This window comes from Limanda limanda, chromosome 13 (genome assembly GCF_963576545.1).
Source record: "Limanda limanda chromosome 13, fLimLim1.1, whole genome shotgun sequence".
NCBI classification, from domain to species: Eukaryota; Metazoa; Chordata; class Actinopteri; order Pleuronectiformes; family Pleuronectidae; genus Limanda; species Limanda limanda.
In genome coordinates, this window is record NC_083648.1 from 6,319,340 (window position 1) to 6,335,248 (window position 15,909).

General features: G+C 41.6%; 2 protein-coding genes across 2 annotated transcripts; both read right to left on the reverse strand.

The window, feature by feature from the left end:
* Positions 1 to 213: 213 nt before the first annotated feature.
* On the reverse strand, positions 214 to 7,973 carry mppe1 (metallophosphoesterase 1). The gene is made up of 9 exons (XM_061084253.1): positions 7,732 to 7,973; positions 7,484 to 7,592; positions 6,228 to 6,331; positions 4,636 to 4,716; positions 3,956 to 4,064; positions 3,674 to 3,754; positions 1,760 to 1,882; positions 1,388 to 1,528; positions 214 to 399 (listed from the first exon to the last, which is right to left on the reverse strand). The coding sequence occupies exons 1-9, from the start codon at positions 7,971 to 7,973 to the stop codon at positions 214 to 216; spliced, it is 1,176 nt and encodes a 391-aa protein (XP_060940236.1).
* Positions 7,974 to 10,951: 2,978 nt separating this feature from the next.
* On the reverse strand, positions 10,952 to 14,944 carry LOC133018009 (cathepsin Z). Its single transcript, XM_061084294.1, has 6 exons — positions 14,803 to 14,944; positions 13,610 to 13,773; positions 13,322 to 13,501; positions 13,030 to 13,180; positions 11,968 to 12,136; positions 10,952 to 11,726 (listed from the first exon to the last, which is right to left on the reverse strand). The coding sequence occupies exons 1-6, from the start codon at positions 14,931 to 14,933 to the stop codon at positions 11,613 to 11,615; spliced, it is 909 nt and encodes a 302-aa protein (XP_060940277.1). The 5' UTR covers positions 14,934 to 14,944; the 3' UTR covers positions 10,952 to 11,612.
* Positions 14,945 to 15,909: the final 965 nt, after the last annotated feature.

Here is a 15,909-nt window from a genome sequence, read left to right on the forward strand (position 1 = left end):
AACTCTGAGTCCCTTTTAAAAACATTTAAAATATAGATTCAAGTCCTTCACATTGCCGCGAGACATTTGGACAAATCGTGGTTGATGCTGATGATGAGTTTTGGCCCCGTTCACAGGAGGAAAATCACATTGTTGTGGATCTTCACTTAAAGTGTGTGCAGGTGAGACTTCATGGCTGTGTCCTGCAGCCTGGTGCATCCTGGGTAACGCAGTTCACAGAGACTTGTGCTTCCCCAGCAGGAAGAGGCTGAGGCACTGCAGCAGGCCCTTCATCCACAGGCAGTGCGCCAGGAAGAGCAGCAGCATGCAGGCGCCGGCCGAGCAGTACACGCCGATCACCGTGCTCTCCTCCGGCAGGAAACACTTGGACAGAGCGTAGCTGCCCGGTGACACCGACGCCTGGGGAGAGGGGGGGCAATATTCACTATAACATCACAATACTGACTCATGATCTAAACCTACTGCGGTGCAAAGTGTCTCAGTTTGGTTTTGGACTGAGATCAAAATTCATTATTAGCAGGCTGACAAACAGATGAAAAAAAATTCACATCATTATTCAGTCGGAAATTGTGTTTTATTTTTATTTGTTTTCTGTTTTGGAGTCAGTGTGTAAGCTGTGGTGAGATAATCAATCAAGCAATCAATCAGTTAACCAATCAATCAATAGACCAATCAATTAACCATAGGAAAACCAAAAAATCAATAACTTAACGCTGCAGCCACTTGGGGGCAGCAGAAACACAAAACATGAATAAATCATCACCACTTACATGTGAGGAAAAGCTGCTTATTTACACACAGAGTAATATCTACAATTTAATTCAATATAATTGCAGATTTTGGCTGTTCAAATGATTCACTATGTTCACTAGTGGTTATTAGTTTTAGTATTTAGTTTCATCACAAAGACAAAACTTCCTTTCATGTTATCATTTATCATAACGTTGTTATAAAGGTATTGAATGAATAATAAATAATTAAAATGTGTTATTACTATTATTATAAACTTTTTTCATTCCATATTATCTTTATTTCTTAGAATTACTACTTATAACTTGTATTATTATTTATGACTAACAAACCCATTTATCTACTTGTTTTTATGGTTTTCACAAACAGAAACAAACACGTGTAAAAGGAAACAAATACACACAAGAGGCTGATAATTCACACAAATACACAACATTTCTTTACGCTCATTGCGTTTATAAAGTTTTGAGTATATTTATTTTCATTTATTTGCTGTAAAGAATAGTTTTTCTATAAAAAAATCTACTTTTGCAAACAAACAGTAAAATTCTAAAGTCCTCAGAGTATCAGTCATCAGAGTCATTTCCTGTTCTGTGTATTGTTTGTGTTGTTTGTGTGTTTGTTGGTTGTTTCTCACCAGGATGAAGCTGGGGTTGTTCCTGTTCCTCCAGCTGAAGGACGGCACGCTGACTTCTGGGTACTTGTTGTCGTGGAGAACCTCGCATCCGCTGTGGGTGTGTCCGCTGAGGATGAGGCGCGGCTTGAACCACTGCAGCAGCTGTGGAGAGAGAGAGACCAGCATCAGGACCACAGAGCGGTTGCTGATGCTCTACATCATCACTTTCATCCCGTCGCCATCTGCTGCTCCTGCCAGCGACGCCTTCTGTAGCAGCGGGTCGGTGTCACTGCGTCTCAACTGGAGGAGTGTGGCTCAGGACACATGGGAGCTCTGACAGAACCCCAGCAGAGGTGATGTGATGGGATGTGATGGGACTGCAGAGCAACTCACCTTGTGCGAGGCCTCCTTCGACAGCACGTCGTACTTCTCTCGGAACAGCAGGTGGCGCTCTGCGGACGGTGCAGCGTCCTGTCCCGTGCAGGCGGCGTCGCTCACCCTGAACAGGGGATAGTGCTGCAGAGCAGATCACAGTCATTCAGCTCATAGGGACGTTTTGTCTTATTTTAAATATGTTTAAATAAATTATAACATTTTATAATATTAGAGCAAAACCTGCAGCCATGAACAAGTTGACAAATTACACAAATATAATAAACTCTAGTGTTGAAACAGTCGATCAGTTGTAACTGTCTTTAGGGCTTTTCACAGTCTCCTTTCATATTAAAGAGAAAATGATTAATAACTTTAATAAAATAACTAATTAAACACTAAATTAAAAAAGTTTTCAGGTTGATAAACTAATGTTTTCACAAGTTCTGTTATATAATCACATCGATATTGTTTTTCTGTATTGCAGCTCTATGAATTGACTTTATATTTAAAATACCTTATTTTGAACATATTTCTCCCAAATTCAGTCTGACATTATTGTTATTTTTGAAAACTAAAACTAAAATTCTGTGGGTTGATAAAAGTTTGTTGATGATATGTTTGCTTTATTTAATAAATGTCTCATGGTTCTAACTAATAATGACGTCTTTGAAGTTGTGAGTAATTTTCATACGCTTGACAAGTTTGTAGGAAATCACAGGTTTGAATCCCTGCAGCCTGTCGACAGCCGGCTTATTAAAGATGCAGCGCTGTGAGGTGTCGTTTGATGAAGGTCTGTGACTGAAGTGATGGATCTGATGTGAACTCGCTGCTGACAGAATGTGGGAGTTCAAACTCTTCTCTCTTTTATCTGAAGCACAGTTGAAATTCTCACATTAACACCGAGTCAGAGTCAAACTTCAGATCCTCAGCTTTTAGTTTGAGGAGCCAGTCACATGACGGCTTTTTGAATGAATAACCTGAAACCATCACTCAGCTGCTGTAACTGTTGTCAGGTTATCAAGTAAAGAATCGATGGGGATAAATATTGTGTGAGTTTCAGTGCACATGTTGGTATGTGTCCAATTACACAGTTTCAAATTAGTCAGAATGATAAAAACTAAAGGATTATGCTGTTTCTTTTGTGATTTTGATTTCTGAACCTTTATCTTCAGGTGGTAACCAACACAATCGACAAATCATGTTTAGATTTCCACACCAAAGAGACACTGAACAAACACAAAATGACAGAAAGGGAAAACACAAGGAGACCCAACATGACCAAGAAAACACATGAAATGGACAACGAGACACAAAAATGACCAAAACAGGTAAAAATAATGATGAAAAAGACACAAAACAAACACAAAGAGACTGGAAACAAATGTTGAATGACCAAAGAAGAGGAAAATGTCCACAGAGATAAGGCAAAGAGACACAAAATAACCACGTAGACATAAAATGACCAATACAAGACACAAAGAGACCAAAAGCAGATAGACAATGACCAGAGAGACACAAAAAAAGCACAAAATAATAACAATAAGAAAGAAAACTAATACAAAGAGACACAAGACAAGACTCACAGTGACACACACGAACAAATAGAGAAAGCAAAATGATCACAGACGAAACACCACCACAGAGAAAAGTGAAACAAGAGTCGACAGAAAGACACAGAAGAAACACAAAGAGTCACAGAGATGGAGAAGGACCAGAGGGACGGATTAACCCGATTTAAAAACCAGGAATTAAATGAATTCTTTGCTACGATGCGTTTCTTAACCACTTTCTCCCAACAGGGAAATGTAACTGATGACAGGGGCTTTGAAAAGAGACTGAGGAGTGACTGAATCCAGAGCAGATGCATGAGGAGATCTCGAGGTTCAGGCGGATCAGATCCAGAACCTGCAGGGATGCCCACGTGTGTTTTACCTGTAACATGACGGGGGGCGTGGGAGGATAGAGCTGCGAACCTTCACATCCGTCCGTCCCTCCGCTGCCGGGCTGCGAGCTCTGAGGAGGAGACGACACAGAGAACTCATCCACCTGAAACACCAGCCCACGTTTTGTTATATTTCACATCTCTGTGCTTGTGAGTGAGGATCTGTGGCAGAGAGCCAGAGGAGCAATCAGCACGTGGACACTGTGGATGTGCGTTGTTCTCCTCTGCAGTGAAAGAGTGAAAGTGTGAAGGTGTGAGACGCCTCCTCCCACCTGCAGAGAGCAGTTCAGGTCCCTGGAGAGTTTGATCAGCTCCTTCTCCACCGACTGGCAGATGGGACAGCCGTCTCCGTGCAGGGCCACGCTGTTCACCAGCAGGAAGCTGAGGGGGGGGAATCAGATGCGTCATGACTTGATTTAGAAGGTTTCCATGAGGTTTGCACTGAGCTGTCCTCACCAAATCTCTCTCATTCCTCCGGCAATAGCTGTGAATTTATTCTTTGCATATTGTATATTCATATTCTCATACATATTGTACATAGTCTTTTGTTCTTCACTCTATTTGCAATGCCCTTGACGAGATGCTGCAACACAGTCTTTTCCATCTGTCTCTCATATTCCAATTTGTTTATAAAAATATGAACCAGGGGAAATAGACCTTATCTTATTAAATATTTGAAAAAATATTTTTTTTTCCATTTGTAACAACAACAGAAAATATGTAAGGACTTAATTAAACACAAACAAAGCCTGATAAGAAAGATATTTGTGCAGATCTTGGATCCACAGCAACATGTCCACTGTGTGAAATGTGGCTGTAATTGGTTAATTGTGTCTTGTATGTTATGTTTTGTCGTTTTGTATAAAAATGTATCATTTTGTTGCCACAGACTGACTCGGGGGATCAAACCTGTGACCCGTGGGCCTCCCGAGTCACATGACCTGTCACTCACTTCACTCCCCTCTTGGTGACGACCCTGGTGGACGAGGCGTTGAAGACCTTCTCGAAGCGCTGCAGCTTGAACCAGTCCATCCTGCAGGAGACACACCAGCAGCGTCACTAACCTGCTGCTCAGCTCTTACGTAAGAGTCCGACTTCCTGCTGCAGCAGCGGACCAATCAGAGACCTCGGCCCCCCCTCCCGCTGTGAATCACAGGCCTCAGATTCTAGACTGTGGGATGGTTGTTATGTTTGCACTGGTGATTCCACTGAGAATCTAACAAGAACAGTCTCCTACAGAAACAGTGTTACAGGCCGGGGGGGTGAACACAATGAACACAACATCTCAACGCAATGAGACACAAAATCACCACAAACAGACTCAGAAATTACTATAACATCGATAAAATAAAACCACTGTGATGATATCTAATAAAATGAGATCTACACACACACATATATATTCAAATATAAATATGTTAAGTACAAAAAGAACTAAAACCATATTCACTGCTTTTATTGTCTGACTTCAATTTACATTTCTACAATGTATTGATTTTTATTTCTATTTATTTTAGTTATTTCTTTCTGCAAAATGAAATTATCTTTAGTAAATGTGTATTTGTTTGGGAACTATTTTCTCCCTTGTGAGTATTAGACTTTAATTAAAGATGGACGACGTGACTGCTCCCTAAAGGTGAATCCAGAGCCTGTAGACGCCCCCTGGTGGCAGGCTGCAGTACAGGTTATTAACTCCTGTCTGCTCCGTGTTAGTGGATGGGACATGAGGGCAAAGCAGAAGTCACCACTACGTGTTAAACACATTATTCTCAAAGATGGTTTCTGCCATTTTAAGGTCGTTCCCATCTCACTGAAAAGGACCAGGGTGAAACAACATGATTGACAGCTGAGACTGACTCGTGATTGGTCGAGCGTGTTTATCGGCGTGACCTCGATACTGCTGCCCCCCCCCCCACCCCCCTTAAGGCTATTGCACAAACGCTGACTCTAGTTGACGTCTTTGCCACAAGATGGTGACGATTATATAACCGGGATATCTTTGGCTTCATTTCTGGAGAGTGGGAGGAAGTGGAGATGTGTCGTCCATCTTTGTTCACAGTCTAAGGTTTATACCAGTAAATGGAAATAAACTACGGTTTTTACCAATCGTTGCTTTTTAAATTCTACAAATTCCTACACACACACGTCAGCGTGTCCCTGACAATTAGAGATAAAAACATCAAACATTTCCTGTAAGGCTCTGCAGTGTGGACCAGGTCCTTTCATTCTCCTGCTTCTTGTTTGCTGCTGTAACCATGCGCCGCTGTTATTGACATTCCCATGGCAGCCAATAAACCGACTCGTCCCCTTACAAAACCTCTTCAGATCAAAGTGAAGCTCGAATAGACGTCTGTCGTCAGATATTTCCGGAACTGGGGCAGCGAACAACAGGAATTTAAAAAAACCAACACGGTGCTGAGGTGTTTTACCGAGTGACGTGCAGAGAAACCAAAGTCCTTTGTCCCGCTTGTGTCTCCTGAATACCAGAGCAGAGGTGGAACGACAGAAACAATAACACAATAAAGCTGCACAGCTCGTTCTTACTCATAATGGAACCCGATGTCGTGGTTCCCAACGAGTACAACCAGTTCTGTGTCAGTGGAGTGTCTGAACATCCTGTGGAAGCGGCGCACGTCCTCCTCCCAGTGCTGCGGAGACACAACACAAACAGCCGCTGAGGCAGGGTTCACTCTGCGTCTTCCACAAGAGGAAGACGAAGAAGAAGAAGAAGAAGAAGAGAAAGGTCCCCTGGGAAGCTCATGAGCGTTAATGGGGTCTCTGGGGGTCACGCTGTCGCCCCCTGTGGGTGACTGAGCCGCTCCGCTTTGATTCGGGCTCCAGATTCAATTTGACACCTGCAGGGGCCGAGGCGGCTCAGAGGACCTTTAATCACATCAGTGCTGAGGGGTGAACATGGAGTTTTCCATACAGACTAAATGAGCCACTGCTGCTGCTCTTAATTAGCGCCGAAATGACAACTGAGCATTTAAATAATCAATGCATTGTTTAAGATGTTAATTACACAAATGTGCCGAGTGTCAGCCCCTCAAAGGTGAAGATTTGCTTCTGTTCCTTTGTTGCGAATCATAACAAATTGAATTTCTTTGCGTTCGGCACAATTACTGTTAATTAAAGACGAATTTCACATGAAACAAGTCGTCGTCTTGTCATTTTCTGGTCCGTGGAGCAAACAACAAATCGATGAATCCACAACAACAATCATCAGGAGGAGAACAGCGACTGGTTTGCGGCTTTAATTTCATCATTTTCTTTTCTCTGCCAACTGAGAAAGGATTCGAGCTTCGCTGAATACAAATCAGACGAGATGTGAAAAAATGAACACAGTGGATCAGAGGAGATTTAACTCTCTGCCAGATCTTTTAAATGGAGGATTTCTCTCTGTGCTGCTCCGGCACTTCACCACTTTCCCCCCTTTTTTCTTGACTCGATGTGTTTCTCTTGTCAGTCCAGTCATGGATGCTGTGAGAGAGTTCCCAGGGGGTGGGGGGGGGGATCTTTGGTGAAGCAGGGATGGATGTGCAGGAGCATGGAGGACAGAGAGGCTGCAGGTTTCTGCTGCTGCTGCTGCTGCTGTTGTTGTTTTCTGATGTTTCCCCACAAATCCTGCAGCCTCCCGGGCCTGGTTGGTACAGGATGGTGATGAAGATGATGGTGATGGTGATGATGATGAGGAGGAGGAGGTGGAGGAGAGCACTGGCATCTCTTCTGCATCCTCATTACAGACAAAGCAAAAACATGGTGAAAAGGGGGGGACCAGGGGAAGGGGGGGGGGGGGTTACCTGCTGGGAGCTCCACTTGCCCTCGTCGAAGATGTCCCCCAGGATGAAGACCACCTCGGGCCTGAGCAGCCACAGCGCGGTCTGGAACGCTCGCTCCATCTGCCATTCCCTGCGCGTTTGGATACATGGAGGATTATTGTGTTTTGTTGTCGCTTTACGCGTCACTCCAGCTGGGATGGACGGGTGATGGGTGACCGATGGAGGATTGATGGATGGATGGATGAAGGCTGGATGGATGGAGACTTTACCTCCTGAGCTTGTCGAACCAGTGCCCCCCCACGGCTCCCAGGAGGTGCGTGTCCGACAGCACCATGGCGCGCACCGGGTCCACCGGGTCCACCGGGTCCCGAGGAGCCTGGGTGATGCTCCTCGGCCAGGAGCACTGCAGGATGGCCGGGAAGTAGATGAGATACTCGCAGAAGAGGAAGGAGCCGAAGACCCCGAGGATCAGCAGCAGGACCACCGTCCACCTGACGCTGACCCGAGGCATGTCTCTGTCACTGGGAGCTGGAGGAGCCCGGCACTGGCGCACTGGAGGCGATGGACTGGTCCATGAGGCATCTTCTCCTCCTCAGGACCCCCCGGAGCGGATCAGGGCTGCGGCCGGGGGATGCTCATGGTCCCGGATCCGAGGAGGAGGAGGAGGAGGAGGAGGGAGAAGACCAGGAGGATCCGAACGACAGGCTGGGAACGGGAGAGTAATCCTATGCGTGTGATCCGAGCTGCAGCCTCCAGCCTCTGGTCGACTCGGATCCGCAGCTACAGCATCTCTGCTCCTCAGAGTCAAGCTGGAAATAACACGTCCTCTGACCGGTTTTCAAAATAAAACAGCACAGAGGCTTCAGTCTGCGTGACGGGAGGAGGGAGCAGTCAGGTGCAGTAATAAAAAACACACTGTGATTTAACATTACTTCCCTGTAAGTCAAATCCTACAATGAATTATACTTGTATTTATTTGCAATCAATGATGATGACCTTTAACATTTAGATTTAGATTTAGATTTAACATTTATATTTAGATTTAGATTTAAATTTAAATTTAACATTTAACATTTAACATTTAACATTTAACATTTAACATTTAAATTTAAATTTAACATTTAGATTTAACATTTAGATTTAGATTTAAATTTAACATTTAGATTTAAATTTAAGATTTAGATTTAGCATTTAGATTTAACATTTAACATTTAACATTTAACATTTAACATTTAACATTTAACATTTAACATTTAAGTGTAACATTCAACATTTGGATTTAAATATTTAAAATATCTCTAAGTTGACAAGTATTGTTGTAAATGTGCAAAAAAGTGACTCTCAAAAATTCACCAGTTTTTTAAACATGGTTTGAAGCTAAATGTGACAAAATGTTGCTGTTATTTTCAGCGTGAGCTGCTTTACAAACGGCACCCCATACCTGTTTGCCTTTGATTCAATCCACTAATATCTTCACTTTTCTACTTATTTTATTTTCTATTTAACTCTTTAACTTATTTTTAAATGCTTCTCTTTTGTAATTGTGTTGCTTTTACAATTTGTCAACATGATTTTAATGTTTAACATAAAGCACTTCGAGCAGCCTTGTTGTTGAAATGTGTTTTACTCAAATCTAGATCCTATAGATGTTTGACACATGAACAATTATTTTAAATGATTATCATGCATAGTAACTAACTGATTAACTGGTTATTTGATTAATTTAAAGAATTGTTTTAGCTCTGAACCCTAACCCTTAAAAAAAATTCCTGTTTTATTAGATTTCCTTATTATGTAAAAGTCTTAATCTGCACAGTTACCAACTCAACCTATCAAATACTGTTGGAGTAAAAGGAACTTAATGCAGTACTAAGCACCTCATATTTGTAGTTAACAATTAGTAAATGAGTAAATACTAGAAACTGGGCCCTAATGCTTCTCTTAATGCTCACACAATATTTATAAGATGATTAATTAGGTTTAAATGAGTTTTATATTTTATTTTACTGTGGCTTTTACCAGTTTGGTGAAATATTGAAAACATTTGACTCCTTTGAGCCTCAAACTAATTGTTTAGATTACCAGGAAGTTTAATGTGAAATGCTCCTTTGGTTACAGCTTTGAAAAATAACAATAGTCTAATAAATGTAGTGGAACAAAAACTACAAAAGTAAACATGAGTTTAAAGAAGCAGGGAATGGAAATTGAAGTACAAGTACCTCAGAATTGTACTTACAATTTCAACTTGAAACTTCCTGTGTTTTTCTTGCTCACATCTGCCAGCTTGACTACACGTTGTCTTATTATTTCCCTGAGCAGGGGGTGGGAGGGAGGATGGCATGATGGAGAAGAGACTAAAAACACTTGGAGTGAAAGTTATTTAAAAAAAAGAATCCAGGTAATCAATGTGTAATGGAGTTAAGTTCTCTGGTGATAAATCTGATCAGTGAACCTTGGCAGCGGTCCAAACAAACTGAGGGACTGGAGCCAACAGCTACAGGACAAATGTGATGAAGTGAGTGAGAGCAGAGATCCAATCACCTCCAGCAGGAGTGAAGCCCTGTGTCACCTCTGAAACCACCGAGGAGTGTCAGTCACATTCCAGTCGTGGCCCTGGAAGGTTGAGTTACCTGCTGAACTGGTTGGTTTGCTGCAGGTCAGACCAAACATGCACAGAGGAGCTATTTACTCCCTTTGAGTCGCGTCCTCACTCTGACCTTGGACTAAACTTGTTTCTTCAGCAGGAGGAGGAGGAGGAGGAAGAGGAGGAGGAGGAGGAGGGGGGGGGACTCAGCTGCAGGTTTGTGACTCAGGCAGCAACAGTGAGAAGTAAAGCGATGCACAGAGCAGCAGCAGCAGCACAGAGCGACACTGACGCAGGACATGATGATGATGAGGAGCAGAGGAAGGAATGTCACTCGTCAAACACGGGAATGTTTTCTGCCTCATGAATGAACATTCCAGTCTCCAGACGAAAGCAGAGACGGAAGCTCGGCTCTCTGTCACATGTGAAGCCTCGTTTGTCTCCACTCAATGCTTTTTTGTTTTGAACGATTTAAAATTAAACTGGACTTAAATTTAGATGAACAGATAACTAAGGTTTCCTTGTGCAGCCTCGGGTCAAGGAGAGAGATTCACCAACACCAAACAAGTTGAAATTCTAATTTGAAGCCACTCTCCATTGTGTGAAAAGACAGCTTCGATATTTTATGTTACAAATCCTGCTTTTACTGGGTAAAACCCCTTGGGCTGGCTTTTATTATTTATTTCCTCAAGCAACCAGGAAGCAACCAGAGCCTCAGAGGACTCGTTTAGTCAGTTAATAGAAAATAAACAATCTTATTAATTGATAAATTAGTTTAATTTAATTGAAATCTAAATATTTACTCCCTCCCCTCCAGGTTTCTATTATATAAAAAAGAATAAGCACAATTAAAGCTAAAACACTTCAGGTCTTAAATCTAGAAAAACACACAAACATTCTCGTGATGGATTTAAAGGTTTCATCATTTATTAAAACACATTTTAGTAGTTGGATTTAAATACAATTGGTCTAAATAAACTAGAATCAGTCAAATAAAACCACCACAGAGGGTGTAGTGTCTCAACTTTGCAGAAAACACAGATTCTGTCATTTCCTTAATAAATGAAGGCGACAAAGTTCCAACTTCCATGTGACACATTTACATATGAAGAGAAACCAAAGTGCAGCAGGCGGCTGCTCAGTGTGCAGGAATGTGTGATATGATAGTGTGAACCTGACGATGCTGAGAAACAGAGTTTAGTGTTAAGCTTCTTTTTTTTTCTCAAAGCAGCCGACGGCTGTTTCACCACAGGTGAATTTCAATGAGCTCGGAGAAGCTCCTGTGGAAATGTGATGATAATGGAGCTGGAGTGAGTCATTTCCAGCTTAAAGCTGGAGCAGGTTTGTGCACAGATCCTGTCTGAATGGGGCTCAGCTCTAAAATTAGATTCATTAAATGAAATAAAATTTGAAATAACTCAAATAAAAAACTAAATAAAACAGTAAATTGCTTTTTTTCTTCTAAACCTCACAAATTAACATATTTCCTAGCTTTTTTAATTTCCAGCCATAATTTTACTGAACCAAACAAGACAAAACTAAGAGTTCATCAGTGTATCTGTGTGTCTATGTAACAATGGGGTCTCCAAACATACAGTGTTTCTCAATACCCAGGTTGAACCAGTTGCCTTTTCCTCCTTTATAGGAGCTGGTGACGATTCTCGCCCAGCCGTGTTCTCCCTGAAAAAAAACAAAAACACAAGAGATTATTCACTCTGTGAACGAGACGCCAAATGTCAGTGGAAAATTATACATTTTAAAGAACTGAATGTTCTATTCGAGTGAAACACTGGGACAGAAAGAAGTGAGGGAGGGAGCAGTGTTTCTGCAGGGTGTGGTGCAGAGAGAGAGAGAGAGAGAGAGAGAGAGAGAGAGAGAGAGAGAGAGAGAGAGAGAGAGATAGAGAGAGAGAGAGACCTACCCAAAACTCTCCCCAGGAGTTCCTGACGATCCAGTACTCCGTCCCCTCCTCCTCCGACACCCCCCAACCCGCCACCGACACGATGTGATTCGGCAGAGACAGCGGGTGAAACTCTGAGAAAACCCCCCCCGAGTAACTCTCCAGGCCGCCGGTCGCCATCAGGGCACAACTGAGACACACAGAGGGGAGACATCTTTATCTTTTCTGTCAAATGTCATGAGAGCATTTCAATGTTTCTCAAATAGGAATAAAAGATGAGCTTTTTTTCATCAGATGTTCACAAAATCACCTCTTTTCTACACAGTCTTTAAATAACTTAATGTTTTTTGCAGATATTATTAATAAAACATTTATTATTTTCTTTCCGAACCAACACTCATGCATTCACATTCACAAAAAGCTGAACTTCTAATTTTTTTATGCTGTTTTAGGATCATACACTTTTAATGACGACCACAGACTGTTTCTAAAAATAGTCGATGACACGTCCCCACTCCCTTCACTGGATACAGGAGCCACCATCTTGTGCCTTTGACCTCACTGGAGCCAGAGTCTGAGAGGGATGGTATTGAGGTCTGTCAAACCACTCTCAGCTGCCAATCATGACCTTTAACTCTTTTTTATTCAAACCGAACGTATCAGAAACATTAAACAAATGAGATGGGATTTACCACCTATACCCGAACCAGCCACTAGAGGGCGATGTAGATAGTTTGCCTTCCCTTTATTCAACCTTATAAATAGTGTATGGTTACGACTGTTTTAATCTTGCATATCTGCAAGTATTGGAAAAGCAAACTAAAGATATTTTTATGTATGAAGAAGAAAAAATTGTGTTTATGATGAATTTCAACACATTATGGCTTGAAATTCACATTAAAATCATAATTTGAATACGCTCTGTGCTGTAATTTTTACTTAAACAGGTTTTAATATAAACTTTCTGAACTAATAAAGAGTTGAGTATGTTTAAGAATCTGCTCTCATCCTCCCCACGGAGCAGGTGGGCGGACGGATGAGTGGAAGAGATGGAGGACAGGATGTCTGTGGGACTTCCACTACCTGATGGGCCCGTTTTTGTAGAGTTCTGCTTTCATCTTGTCTCTTCCAGTAACGGCTCCGTAGTCTCCCACCTTCCACAGAGTGTAGTTCTTCACCACGCCGCAGGACTCAAAGAAGGAGCAGGTCCCACACTGGTTGAACAGCTCACACTCTGTCCACATCAGAGAGAAAAGGAGTCTTTATCATGCAGAGCTGAAACGTTCATTTTGTGACTTGTTTTTAATCAATAAATCTTTGAGTGATGGCTGTCGTCCGGTCGTCCACATGATTACGCTCCCAAATTCATGCTTACTTTGGTTTTTGGCTTGGTAGTTGTTGCAGGTTTCGTCCGGGATGCCTTGCTCGTGGGCGTAAGCGTAGACTCCGTGGTGATCTCCTCCGAAGCAAGAGCCCGCCCCCCCGCAGTCGATCACATTCTGGACGGAGAGGTACGCCGACGGCCACGCCCCCCCTCGCTTGATGTTGATGCGGTCTTGGACAAAAGAAAATAACAAATATTACCAAGAGGATATATCATCTATTGTCTACTCTATATATCCTTCTTCACTTGTTTCCTCCCTCCCTCTGTTGTCATAGTTACCAGCCAATGCACTGGTGGATCCCATGGCCCAGCAGGAGCCACAGTACTGTGGGATGTGCTGGTTCCTGGTGGTGCTCACATAGTTCTTTCCCTGGATGTTCCTCCAGTCCCACGACGGAGGAAGGTCCGACACATTCAGGTACTCATGAGGCCGGGCCTGGGTCCTGAAATGAGAGAGGGAAACAACTTATATCTTTAAGTGTATTGAACCATCATTGAACCATGTTATATATAAAGCCATAGATAACCATATATATAAAAATACATGCCATCAGATTGTTGAGGCTTCACAGCATCAAATGAAGACTAGAAAATCTACTTCATAACAGATGTAGAATTTGTTAGATAGAAAACAGAAGAACGGTCTGAAGAGACATGTCCACACTGTCTGGTTTAACTGTCTCTGATTTGTGTCTCATCCTCTGAGACAACTTCTCTAGAACAAGAGCTTTCTATTGACAGAGATGTTGCTGCACAAGTTTTGTATCTTTTTCAAGATAATGATGAAGTGAGTGTAAGATAACAAAAATGACTTTAAGTGCTCGGGGGGGTTCAGAACTTTGGACCCCACACTGTGTACGAGTCATAAAACAACAGGAAAACAAAGAGCAGTGATATATGTTTTCATATATCGTATGAAAACAGATGAATTACTGAATGGGCCAAATCCTAAACACAGTCTGTTCATTAGCACAAGAGCTTTAAGTTATATTCTTATAACTTAAACTTATAACTTAAAGTGCTACAAGTTATATTCTTATTAGAATTTGTTTATATGCTGCTTCTCGTTGGTTAAAGACACAAGAGAGAAACTCAACCTGTCAACAAAGAGAATACAAATGAATAAATGCAAAGTCCCTCCAATAGAAGAACATCATCCCATAAATTAATATTATTATTTATTATTCATCTGCATTTCTATGTCAATCAGCGTTGCACTTTCTCTGGCACATTTTACACTCTAGTTTTTAGGTTTTAATTCCTTCCTATGTGTTATCTCCATCTTCCTTCACAATAAAGCAGCTTAATCTGCAGAGGAGATTTAAATCTTCTTCTACATCTGTGTTAATGTCAGTGAAGTTAGTAGCATCTTGATAACAGCTGCCCGGAAGTAGGTCGCTCAGAGGTAAACAACAACAAACCGGGTCCATCGCGCTGTGTCGCAGTGAAATGTGTCCTCGCTGGTCTCTCACCTGACGGATCGGGGTCTGTGGTCCCTGATGGGTTTGTAACAAGGTTCAGATTCAAGTGTGAAGCAGCTGATGAGCAGTGAACACGAAGCAAAACAACAGAGAAGCAGAGAGAGAGAGGTGGACGACGCCATGTTGGCTCCACTCTTCCTCTGACGCTGCGTGACGCACACCCATACGCACATGGCTCCCTCTGGCTGTCAGAGCGGGGATTGCACCCTACACTGAGCAGCACAGATCCAGAAACATGATGGAGAAGAAGATCTATCTATCTATCTATCTATCTATCTATCTATCTACCTACCTATCTATCTATCTATCTATCTATCTATCTATCTATCTATCTATCTATCTATCTATCTATCTATCTATCTATCTATCTATCTATCTATCTATCTATCTATCTATCTATCTATCTATCTATCTATCTATCTATCTATCTATCTATCTATCTATCTATCTATCTATCTATCTATCTATCTATCTATCTATCTATCTATCTATCTATCTATCTATCTATCTATCTATCTATCTATCTATCTATCTATCTATCTATCTATCTATCTATCTATCTATCTATCTATCTATCTATCTATCTATCTATCTATCAGCCTGTAGGTTGAAAACATGACTAGAAGTGAAATAGAAATACAAGACAAACACAAACTTTGTTAAGTAAAATATAAATAAAATATAAAAATATGACCATTGTGTACAAGGATTTAATCGAAAAACAAATTAAAAGTAAAACAAAAAACAGACATAAAATAGATGAGTAATAGGTGAAAATATAAGAGATATAACATGTTCTATTTCTTCATCTTAACCATTTTAACTTGAATTGTTTTAATAACAGTTAACTGCTGCTGCTCTTAATATTTCCCTTCATACTTATATTCACATGATCTCTTTCCCCTGCTGATGTTTTCCTGCACTGTGATCAATACACAAACGTCCTCTAAATAAAACCAGGTGTTAGAGAAGAGTTGATGTTGCCGCCTCAGCAGGAAACTTTCAAATAACACAATCAGTTACAATCACATTACACCTAATGCAGTGTGGGGCGATTGGTCGGGTTATCACCGGGTTCTCGCTCTCAGCCGGGTTCTT

What these genes read in the sequence shown, in the direction of transcription:
- LOC133018009 (XM_061084294.1), bottom strand. Translation starts at nt 14,933, where the DNA reads ATGGCGTCGTCCACCTCTCTCTCTCTGCTTCTCTGTTGTTTTGCTTCG. An exon ending in ATCCACCAGTGCATTGGCTG is followed by an intron (nt 13,502 to 13,609) that starts GTAACTATGACA and finishes CTTTTGTCCAAG; the next exon opens with ACCGCATCAACATCAAGCGA. An exon ending in CTACCAAGCCAAAAACCAAA is followed by an intron (nt 13,181 to 13,321) that starts GTAAGCATGAAT and finishes TGATGTGGACAG; the next exon opens with AGTGTGAGCTGTTCAACCAG.
- mppe1 (XM_061084253.1), bottom strand. Translation starts at nt 7,973, where the DNA reads ATGCCTCGGGTCAGCGTCAGGTGGACGGTGGTCCTGCTGCTGATCCTC. An exon ending in GTCACCAAGAGGGGAGTGAA is followed by an intron (nt 4,065 to 4,635) that starts GTGAGTGACAGG and finishes CCCCCCCCTCAG; the next exon opens with CTTCCTGCTGGTGAACAGCG. An exon ending in ACAACCCCAGCTTCATCCTG is followed by an intron (nt 400 to 1,387) that starts GTGAGAAACAAC and finishes CCCTCTCCCCAG; the next exon opens with GCGTCGGTGTCACCGGGCAG.